We start from the raw sequence: 12,256 nt of genomic DNA, 5'->3' as shown, positions 1-12,256 counted from the left end.
CGGTATTCAGTGCGGGTGCAATGCGTTCAACTCACGCATGGCATCCGCGCGGAATACTCGCCCGTGTGAACTCAGCCTGACAGGTATAAAGGCCCATTAACATGTCTTAATAGTCAGGACAATGATCAGGAATGAACCATTTATTGCCTGCTCATTTAGCTGCATTTATATGCAGCAGTTATCTATTCTGTATGGGAATGAATGATCACTACTATGGTTGTTCATCGATGAGCAAAAAAAAGAAAACACTATTATTGGTGGTTACTCACATATGACAATATTGTTATTTAAATCTGTTACCTGTACCATATGATAGGTTAAAGATCCCTCAAAAACAGAATAATTAAAAGTTCACTTTTTATTTAGATATACTTAAAGGGAATTTAACAGGGGCTGCGGGGTGCCACTGTTCCCCTGCTTATCCCTGCAGGGCTCTGTCGGGGTGTGTGCTTCTGAGGCTTCCGCTCCACAGCTTCCACTCAGCCTAATCACAGCATGATTACAGCTGGTTTCATGTTACCCTGCTCTGGGGGTGGCATGCATCACTCCTTAGGCTGTCTGGGTTAGGTCAGGTGACCTCGCTGACCAACCCTGGCTCTCCTGCATGTACTTAAGTGATTCGGCCCTTTTCCCAGATGCCTCAGTGTCAAGGTCCTTGTATTTTGCTAAAGAGCCTTATAACCACTTGTCCTGTAGCAATCCTAGAATCACATGTCACTAAGAAATGGGGAATGCAGTTTTAATGAAGAGGACAATTCTCATTTTATTTAATTTTTTTATTTTTATTTTTTAGAAGAAATATGATTATGATTTTTTTTTTTTACATTTTTAGTAAAGTAACACTAAACCTAGATATGAATGATAACAGTAGACAGGAGCTAAACCCATCCACACTGTTCTTGAGAAGAGTACCTAGGGGTTAATTTCTTTGTGGTCAGTTACACATTATAGTATAGGTATCAGGTGAAGGGTTGGGCAAAACAGTCTTTGTTCCCTACTGCAGACAGGTTAGGCTACTTTCACACTCACGTTTTGGGCGGATCCGTCATGGATCTGCAAAAACGTATCCATTACAATAATACAACCGCATGCATCCGTCATGAACGGATCTGTTTGTATTATCTGTAACATAGCCAAGACGGATGCGTCATGAACTCCATTGAAAGTCAATGGGAGACGGATCCATTTTCTATTGTGCCAGATTGTGTCAGACAAAACGGATCCGTCCCCATTGACTTACATTGTGTGCCCGGACGGATCCGTTTGGCTCAGTTTCGTCAAGCGGACAGCAAAACGCTCCAGGCAGCGTTCGGGTGTCCGCCTCCAGAGCGGAATGGTTACTGAACAGAGGCAAACTGATTCATTCTGAGCGGATCCTTTTCCATTCAGAATGCATTAGGGTAAAACTGATCCGTTTTGGACCGCTTGTGAGAGCCCTGAACGGATCTCATAAACGGAAAGCCAAAACGCCAGTGTGAAAGTAGCCTCAGAGGGAGGAGGCTCATGTCTCAGCCAGTTGTCTTACAGACACATGAGGATGATTGAGCTCCATCGCCATCGCCAACATTTTTATATATTTCTCAGTTTTAAATTCAATGGGACATAAGAAAAGATCACATGAAGGAGGAGATGACATTTTTTTCTGTGCATTTTCCCCGACTCGTAGCTCGTTCTGTACAGCAGTGTGTATTGTAAATGTAGTCAGGAGTGACTAAACTACTGATATTAGCAAAGGCGAAAGACTTTAAATGTCACATGCAGTAAGGTAGAAACTGGGAAAATGAACAGTATTATTACCTATGAGGAGCAGGTCTGATCATCACTTTATATATGTTTCCAGTTTACTATGGCTTCTATGCGGACTGTCCACCTTTCTGTCATCCAGCGGATTAGAAGGACAGCATCTGTAGTCCTGGAAGCCATTGTGGTTTAATGGCCTTCCTTTTCTGTATATCATGTCTCCAGCTAGCTACATTCTAGTTAATGACCATATGGCCATTACACCAGAAGATGCTCTGTCTGTTGTATTTCTATTCCTCAAGCATATTGTTCCTCCTTCTTCACAGTATGTTAAACTATTTCAAAGGGAAAAAATCCTTTCCCTCTTGTTTCCGGTTGTCCTATCAAGTGTAACCTTGGACCCTTATAGAGCAATTAGACCATCCTCTATCCCCTCCTTTGTAATGAGGTTTCTTCCATTCCTGAGTCTATAACCCTTTAGTCTTCCCTAATGGGACATCATTATTCTGAAAGAAACAATGTAAATGTAAATGAATATTCTCATTAACGAGTCACAGAGAAACCTTTAGCGGTAGCACTGTGGTAATTCTGCTTGTTATTTCTCCAGTATTCCAGGCAGGATTTTTTTTTATAATTCATTATTAGTATTCTCAATTACTTGTTCTTTAATTTTGCATGTCTTTCATAATGCAATGTTCGACTACTTCAACCATGTCCTTGTTTTATTCTCCAGGTGCAACCTGGGAAACGTTCAAGGTCTTTGTCCCCAAAGGGCTTTTCCAGAGAATCAGAAGAGTTAAAGAAGCTTAAGATAGCAGAAAAGCGGATGGAACAGTTAGAGAAGACATTGCAGATTAAGGTGAATGCTATAAAGCCATATAAACCTTGGCCTACCCGCCTAAGACCTGCACAGTTCTGTAATTGAGCTTGAGGCATTCCATTAGGGTGAAGGGTAGACTTAGACCTTAGGCTTTAGCTGTACTTTTTAATGGAGCTTCAAACGCATTTCTTTTTATCAGATTTAAATATGAAAATGTATAGAATAGAAATATTCAGGTTTTTCCTCAGATGTTAGACCACGCTTGTCATATAATGTTTCAGATATCTTTTAAGATGTTAGACTACTTTCACACTGGCGTTTTGGCTTTCCGTTTATGAGATCCGTTCAGGGCTCTCACAAGCGTCCAAAACGGATCAGTTTTGCCCTTAATGCATTCTGAATGGAAAAGGATCCGCTCAGAATGCATCAGTTTGCCTCCGTTCTGCCTCCATTACGCTATGGAGGCAGATACCAAAACACTGCTTGCAGCGTTTTGGTGTCCGTCTGATGAAACTGAGCCAAACGGATCCGTCCTGACACACAATGTAAGTCAATGGGGACGGATCAGTTTTCACTGATACAATCTGGCACAATAGAAAACGGATCCGTCCTCCATTGACTTTCAGTGGTGTTGAAGACGGATCCGTCTTGGCTATGATACAGATAATACAAACAGATCCGTTCTGAACGGATGCAGACGGTTGCATTATATGAACGGATGCGTCCATGACAGATCCGCACAAAACGCGAGTGTGATAGTACCCTAAGACAGTTTGGCTCATAGTGCGCGACTGTGTGTATTCATCTTTTCCCTACAGTGTCATCCATCGCCAGTAGGGTCCCAATGTATTTTTAAAAAAAAACACACGTTTAATTTTTTTTTTTACTGAATTCCATTAACCCCTTAAAGGGACACTGACAGGCCCAATAAGCATAATTATCTATATATATGCATGCACAGGTCTTCTAATGTGCATTAAAAACATATAAGTATAACCCCTGTCCACCTTATAAATACAGCAAACTCATGTTTTATAACTTGAAGTAATCGCTTTTCTTTCTGCCCAAGGGGCGGCGTTTCAGCTTCACTTCTGCCCAGCCGGCCCCAACCACCGCTTTGAAGCGCCGCCCAGCTCATCAATATTCACTTCGCTGGGCGGCTTCTGCTGTCCCCGACGTTCCGAGATCCCGCGCAAGCCCAATAGAGATCCGGCGCATGCCCAATAGAAAGCTATGGGCATCGGACTCACTTTCAGCTTCTGCGCATGCGCCCGGCACCCATAGCTTTCTATTGGGTATGCGCCGGATCTCGGAACGTCGGGGACAGCTTCAAAGCGGCGGCTGGCTGGGCAGAAGTGAATCTGAAACGCTGCCCCTTGAGCAGAAAGAAAAGCGATTACATCAGGTTATAAAACATGAGTTTGCTGTATTTATAAGGTGGACAGGGGTTAGACTTGTAGGTTTTTGATACACATTAGAAGACCTGTGCATGCATATATATAGATAATTATGCTTATTGGGCCTGTCAGTGTCCCTTTAAGGACCTTGCCATCTTTCGCCTAAGGACCAGGCCGTTTTTGGAAATTTGATGTGTCACTTTATGTGGTAATAACTTTGGAATACTTTTTATTATTTTACTCTATCCAAGCCATTCCAGTGCTCCAGACTAAAATAAATCTCAAGGAGCCATTGGCTCCTAACCTGAAAAATTTAGGAGCCAAATTAAATTTTTAGTCACTAAATTTAAAATACATATAATATAGTTGGGATGCTTAGGAGCATGGGGTTTTCTAAGCTACAGCCAACACAGTTAAAGGGGTTGTGCACTCATTTTCATGACCTGTCAGACTAGCCGGATTCGCATTGTTAATCAGGGTGCTCTCTGCATCTGTATGTCTGTTCCACGGCCCCGGAAAATATAGAACATGTCCTATTCTTGTCTGCACTATGGACAAGGATAGGACTGTTCTGTGATGGGCCGGACGTTCAGTAAAGTGCAGAACGCACATGGCGGATCACCAATTTGCAGACCGCAAAAAATCCAACGGTCGTATGCATGAGCCCTTACAAACGGTGACATTTGCAACATAAATTGACTTGATGTAGATTTTCTTGTAGAAAGTGTCTGCACAGAGTGGATGAGATTTATTAAAGGTTCAGTAAACTTTCCTAAAATCCCTAAAATGTATTTTCGCAATGTCCTGCAGGAAGACTGTTGCGCTTTTTACAGGAACAGGCGCCAGTGTCGGCTCAGTCCTGGCGGAAGCACATCGCTATCCCTGCCTGTGCCTGCTCCATAAAGCCTGGCACAGCACTTTAGCTCAGGGTCTCCTGTACTGACAGGTTATGCAGAGATTTAAGAATAAGCACTTATTTTTTTTTTTTTCTTACACACTGGCCCGGAATTACTAATCGTGTAGATGGCGTGAATTTAGACCGGCGGCCCAGACCTGCACCAGATCTATCACAGGGGTCTGGTTGGAGTAAAAATCTAATGCAGGGACAGACCCTTAAGGGTCCATTCACATGTCCGTAAGTGTATTGTGGATCCTTCTATCTTCATTCAGCAGGACCTGCGCTGACGTCACTGCGCTCACCACGTGGTGAGTGCGATTACGTCATTAAAGGTCCCTTTGCAGGTCCTGAAAGATAAAGAAAGAAGACGACACCGGCTGCGCGAACAAGAGGATGAGGTGAGTTAATTTATTTTTTAACCCCTCAAGCAACATTTTAGTTTGCATTCTGTATTAAGAATACTATTATTTTCCTTTATAACCCTGTTATAAGGGAAAATAATAAAATATACAGAACGCCTAACCCAAACCCGAACTTCTGTGAAGAAGTCCGGTTTCGGGTCTGGGTACCACATTCAGTTTTTTCTCGCGCGGAACGAAACATCGAAACGCAATCGCAGTCAAAACTGACTGCAATTGCGTGCCTACTCGCGCGGTTTTCCCTCTGCACATGCGACGCATCCGGAGCAAATTGTGATCATTCTGATTTAAGAATGCTTTTATTTTTTTTTATGACCATGTTTTAAGGGAAAATAGTACAGTAAATTGACTTTTAGCAACTTACTAACATCATCTCCTAGCAACCATGCGTCAAAATCGCATTGCATCCGCACTAGCTTGCGGATGCTATGCGATTTTCACACATCCCCATTCACAAGTGATGCGTGGAAATCACCGCTCATCTGCACAGCCTCATTGAAGTGAAAGGGTCTGAATTCAATGCGGGTGCAATGTGTTCACCTCACGCATTGCACCCGCGCGAAATTCTCGCCCGTGTGAAAGGGGCCTTAGTGTTAGCTACCCATCTGGAGAAGCCACCTTGACGCCGGTAGATGGTCCCAACATACGTTTGATCAAAAATGTACGCAAAGAGCTTCCATTTTTCATGTAAAGTAGGTATTGTACCATTTTAATCCAGAATAATCCCTAATCCCTAGTTCTATTGTTTGCATGTGTAAAGGTGTGCTGCCATACGTTTTTGTTTGCTGTAAACTGCTGTATGGGCACACAGCAGGGAGCAGATGGAAACGAGCGCCATATGGATTTTGTAGGACTGATTTCACTGGAGTAGAAATTCCAAAAAGTTACCCCATTTTGGAAATTTTGGAATAAAGTTATGGTTTCATTGGTACTATTTTTGGGTACATATGATTTTTGATTGCTCTATATTATGTCTTTTTGTGAGGTAAAGTAACCAAAAAATGGCTGTTCTGGCACAATTTTTATTTTCTGCTTTTTACAGCGTTCACCTGACAGGTTAGATAATATGCTATTTTGTTAGAGCAGGTTGTTATCGACGCGACAATATCAAATATGTCTACTTTTATTTATATTTTTCTCTTTTACATAATAAGGCATTTAAAAAAAAAAAATCATGTTTTTGTGTCTCTTGTGTCTCGATTTTCTGAAAGACTTTTTGTTCACTTGGTATTACACTTTTTGTGATGTAAGGTGACACAAAAAAATTTTTGCCACAGTTTTTATTTTTTTGAAGGTGTTCACTAGACTGATTGGATCATATGATATTTTTATAGGGCAGGTTGTTACGGATGCAGTGACACATAACTTGTCTATTTGTTATATGTATTTTGGTTTTACACAATGAAAGCATTTTTGAAAGAAAAACCATCATATTTTTGTATCTCCATTTTTTGAAAGCCAGATTTTTTCATTTTTGTCTTATGTAGGGGCTCATTTTTTGCGTGATGATGTGACAGTTTGATTGGTACTATTGTGGTGTGCATATGACTTTTTCATTGCTTGGTATTACACTTTTTGTGATCTCAGGTTACAAAAAATTGCTTTTTTTCACAATTTTTTGATTTTTTTTTTACGGTCTTTACCTGACGGCTGATCATGTGATATTTTTATTGAGCAGGTTCTTACGTAAACGCAGATACCGAATATGTCTGTTTTTAGTGTTTTTTTTTTCTATTTTCTATATCTCTTTCTTTTTATGGGAAAGGGGCATTTTTTTACTTGACGCTTACATTTATTTTTACTGTTAAAAACACTTATTTCACTTATTTTTTATTTTTTTTGTACTACTATGGGACTTCGACATTTTAGGGTCTGATCCCTGTTTCAATGCAGTACAATACATCTGTATTATACTGCATAGACTATCAGTGTATTACACAGTGACACCTCGCCTATAAGATCTAGCCTGGGGGCTGGGCCTCATAGGTCTCCGTAGCTGCCGGGCCCCAAGGCCTTTGAAAGGGAACCCGATGGATCAGGAGAGGGAGTGCGAACCTCCCATATGCCAGGGTCAGTGCTGACCTCAGCATATGAGGGGCTAATCCACCGGCATCAGTGCTGTCACCGATGCTGGTGGATGCAGCAGGGGTCCGGCTTTCAGTAAGAGCTGAGCCCCTGCCGCTAATCGAGGTGGGGGAGGGGAAGGACCACGAGATGAGAGTGCTCATCCGGGAGCGCCAATTAGTGGCAATTTAGGATGAGCATTCTCGTCCTAGGTACTTAACGTGTTAAGTGGAATAGTGTTATCTTGTTTTTGGGAATATACTCAGTTATACGGGCTAGACAGAGGCCAAATGGGCGCTATTGGGCTAATGTAACCCTTTGGACACATTTTGTGTGTTTCTTGTGATGTGAACCCAGCTTAAGGGAAAAGATATATGCAAACATTTAAGGCTACTGTGTGAATTCCAGTAAGCTGTTCCAGCAGAGAACAGCCTGCTGGAATTCACCGGATCCGGCACTGCCAGATGTGGACAGAATGTCCGCCGGCCCTATTAAGTATAATGGGGAACGGTGGAGATCTGTATGCATTCCGGTAGACAAGTGGATCCAGACGGACATAAACCACTGCATGCTTAAAGGGAACCTGTCACCGGGATTTTGTGTATAGAGCTGAGAACATGGGTTGCTAGATGGCCGCTAGCACATCTGCAATACCCAGTCCCTATAGCTCTGTGTGCTTTTATTGTGTAAAAAAAACAATTTGATGCATATGCAAATTAACCTGAGATGAGTCCTGTCCCTGACTCATCTCATGTACTCATCTCAGGTTAATTTGCATATGTATCAAATAGTTTTTTTTACACAATAAAAGCACACAGAGCTATGGGGACTGGGTATTGCAGATGTGCTAGCGGTCATCTAGCAACCCATGTCCTCAGCTCTATATACAAAATCCCGGTGACAGGTTCCCTTTAAGACTGCATTCACATGATTGCATTCACGGACAAACGGATGCAGACGGCACACAATGTGCTGTCCACATCTTTTGCAGCCCTATTGAAATGGATGGGTCTGCATCCAACCGGCAAAAAAAAAGCAGATACAGACCAAAAATATGGTTGTGTGAATAGACACATTGCGATTATATTTACTAAGCATTAGATGTGTGGTTCTTAGCACACATTTTCAAGTGTGTGAAAGTCCACCTGACAATGCGGACTCGTTCAGAAGGGGTTCCTACACTAATTTTCATCCTTTACAACTGGAGGCTCCTTGGGCCAATATATATATATATAGAAAACCCACTTCAACTGCCCTAATTAAAAAGCCTTGGACAACAGAGGAGGAGTCAGTGACCAAGACAGGCAGTCACCATCCTTAAAAGCGCAATGCAAGCAACAAGTTTGACACCAGATCCCCAATATGTGCATAAGTCTTAGAGCCCGCCGATGCTTCTTTCTGCATTGCAGTCATGGCTGCCAGATTTACTGAAACATGGCACAGATTGCAAAGTTTTCATTGAACAGTAATGAGCTCAAGTGACTTTTTAACACCTGTTTGCCTCCCGCAAGTCTTTTGTCACCTCTATTAATTGACACTTACTGTGTTTTGCCAATATATGCCTTTCTCGTGTGTTTTACTTATCCAACCATTCTTTATATTGTCAGATCTCTCAATGCTAAACCAGTTTGAAAAGCACAACCAGTTCTAGTCACCAAGCACAGCGTCAGACTGGGCTTCTTGGGGCCCACCAGATGAAATTATTCTCGAGACCCAACCCCTATATTATCAATAAGGCTTAACAGGTTTTGACTCACAGAAGAGACCCTAGTGGCAAGTGATCATTGGAGCCCTTTACAGTATCAGCCTAGCCCGACCTTGTGTGTGCTTAGAATGAGCGTTCAAGTCTTTTTACTGGATTCTCTACAACCCTCTGCATACAGTACCTGCAAAAGGCGCAGACACTTCCACATTTTACTGAACAAATGCATTTACTTTCAATTCAGTAGATTACGTTTTAACATGCACATCTCTCTTCTCTGAAGATATAACCATTTTGTGGGCACTGTTGCTTGCCTTATAAGAGCTGAACAATTTATATACTATGGTTATTGTTTTATTACGGCGTTAATCTAGAATGCTTGTGCATTTTTTATTTCCCCATTGATTTTCAGCTAACATCCTTATTTTTGACTTAAAAAGGGCCAAAAATGCAAAAATAATGAAATAAACCGTAAACCTATGTGTGAATCCACCCTAAATCTTTTACCATTCGATTAGGCGCTTTTACCGGATGTTTGGAACTTTTGCTTTGTAGGTAATTTGTATTTTACATCAGTTTCTGCGTATAGTATTTTGACAGTGGCATTGTTTTTTGTGTATTGATATTCGTTATATCATTCTGTTACCCAAGGTTCAGGAGAATGTCGATCTACGAAAAGCACATGAGCAACGAAAGCAGAGGTTATTAACATTGCAGACTGCTTACAGGACCCTTAAAGAGCAAATGGAGCAGAATGAGCATGAAGCAGGCAGGTGAGTTGTTCTGTTCACAGCCCTTTCACTGCCAGGGGTGTTTGGGCATTTTCACAATTTGTACAAATAAAGCCTATATTATGAAACAAAATTAAAAAAAATGCACTAACCCCCCACACCCACCCATATGTTTTCTAAATGTAGATGCCCAGCACATTGTCAAAATGCCACTCACCACTTAATACACACAGGCACCTTCATGCAATTTTGCATGCAGCAAAACCAAAAGTGACACCCTCATTGCACCAAAGGCCTCATTTGCATATTATATTTTTTTTAAAGTATCGTAACTCAGGAACGCCTCGGATCAACAGAAGACAGACATTTCAGCGGTGTGTCACACATCAGCTAAAAGTAAGTGGTTGCTGAGAACCAGCATCATCATTGCAGCAAAGGTCTTAAAGAGTCAAATCTTCCTGAGAAGAGTCATGGTTATTCCTAATCTCCTGCTCTCCCCACCCATCTGCTGATGGTTGGCAGTTCTCTCCTAGAGAGATAGGGAGAAAACTAGGTAGAAGACTGTCAGTCATCAGCAGGTGGTCAGGAGAGCAGGAATTCATGAATAACCAGGACTCTTCTCAGGTGGCCAGGACTCTTTTCCAGGCCCAGTCTGCAATGATTGTGATGTTGGTTCTCGGCAACCACTTACTTTTACTTTATAAATGACAGACCGCTGAAATCAACTGACCTGTCTCTGCTTTATTCTGCCGTTAGTATGGGCACCCTAAAGTTGATGACAGGATCCCTTTAAGCTGGAAATTTTTAAAAGGTCACCACCTATAAAATACAGGGATTGCACACCTTGCAAAGGAAGTGCAGCCCTGAGATCTGTGTGTTTCCTGAAAGCAGATAACCTGATGATTACAATTTCCTTGACGGACTGTTTACAACCAATCTCGCCTTCTTCTGTAACTTTGACAAACAGTAAGTATTTTAAAAATGCATCAAAACAAACATTTGCGCCCAAAACACACATCTACACAGAGGTTTCCACATTAAAATAATGAAAAACCCATATTCACCACAAGTGTATGTATCAACAAGAGCTTGTGATCTTAAAACAATGGAATGATAGGCCATGTAAGATTTGGCCATCATCCAAAAATGCATTAAAATGTATACTGTACACAGCAAACAAAAAATGTTACCAAGATATGCACCGCATATAAAAGTTATATGTTGTAAAATTATACCCTAATAATTAATACACCCAACCATCTTTAGGCAGCTTTGCAGCAAAGATTATATTGCAGAAGGAGCTGAGCAGATTGATAAATAATTTTATGAGAAAAGATTCAGTATAAATTGTATTTCATTAATTTAAGTTCCTGCTCATTCCAGGCTTAAAGGTCAAGGAGACGGTCCTATCAGTGACTGACAGCCTTCCCTCTATGACTGTGTATACAGAGATAGCTGTCAGTCACTGATAGGACCTTCCCTCTATGACTGTGTATACAGAGATGGCTGTCAGTCACTGATAGGACCTTCCCTCTATGACTGTGTATACAGAGATAGCTGTCAGTCACTGATAGGACCTTCCCTCTATGATTGTGTATACAGAGATGGCTGTCAGTCACTGATAGGACCTTCCCTCTATGACTGTGTATACAGAGATGGCTGTCAGTCACTGATAGGACCTTCCCTCTATGACTGTGTATACAGAGATAGCTGTCAGTCACTGATAGGACCTTCCCTCTATGACTGTGTATACAGAGATAGCTGTCAGTCACTGATAGGACCTTCCCTCTATGACTGTGTATACAGAGATGGCTGTCAGTCACTGATAGGACCTTCCCTCTATGACTGTGTATACAGAGATTGCTGTCAGTCACTGATAGGACCTTCCCTCTATGACTGTGTATACAGAGATAGCTGTCAGCCACTGATAGGACCTTCCCTCTATGGCTGTGTATACAGAGATAGCTGTCAATCACTGATAGGACCTTCCCTCTATGACTGTGTATACAGAGATAGCTGTCAGTCACTGATAGGGCCTTTCCTCTATGACTGTGTATACAGAGATGGCTGTCAGTCACTGATAGGACCTTCCCTCTATGACTGTGTATACAGAGATAGCTGTCAGTCACTGATAGGACCTTCCCTCTATGACTGTGTATACAGAGATGGCTGTCAGTCACTGATAGGACCTTCCCTCTCTGACTGTGTATACAGAGATAGCTGTCAGTCACTGATAGGAACTTCCCTCTATGACTGTGTATACAGAGAGAGCTGTCAGTCACTGATAGGACCTTCCCTCTATGATTGTGTATACAGAGATAGCGGTCAGTCACTGATAGGACCTTCCCTCTATGACTGTGTATACAGAGATAGCTGTCAGTCACTGATAGCTATCTCTGTAGAGGTAAGGTCCTATCAGTGACTGACCGCTCTCTCTGTATACACAGTCATAGAGGGAAGGTCCTATCAGTGACTGACAGCCATC

The 12,256-nt window shown here is 41.9% G+C and overlaps 1 protein-coding gene across 1 annotated transcript in view; it reads left to right on the top strand.

Moving 5' to 3' along the window:
* Positions 1–12,256, top strand: part of CNTLN (centlein) — a 353,786-nt gene that overhangs the window by 169,354 nt on the left and 172,176 nt on the right. The window contains exons 11-12 of the mRNA XM_040417242.1: positions 2,474–2,599; positions 9,692–9,813. Coding sequence (XP_040273176.1) covers positions 2,474–2,599; positions 9,692–9,813 — 248 coding nt within the window. The remainder of the gene's footprint in view (positions 1–2,473; positions 2,600–9,691; positions 9,814–12,256) is intronic.

This window comes from Bufo bufo, chromosome 2 (genome assembly GCF_905171765.1).
Source record: "Bufo bufo chromosome 2, aBufBuf1.1, whole genome shotgun sequence".
Taxonomy (NCBI): Eukaryota; Metazoa; Chordata; class Amphibia; order Anura; family Bufonidae; genus Bufo; species Bufo bufo.
The sequence above is the reverse complement of the archived record's forward strand: the minus strand, read 5'-3'. Positions and strand labels throughout refer to the sequence as shown.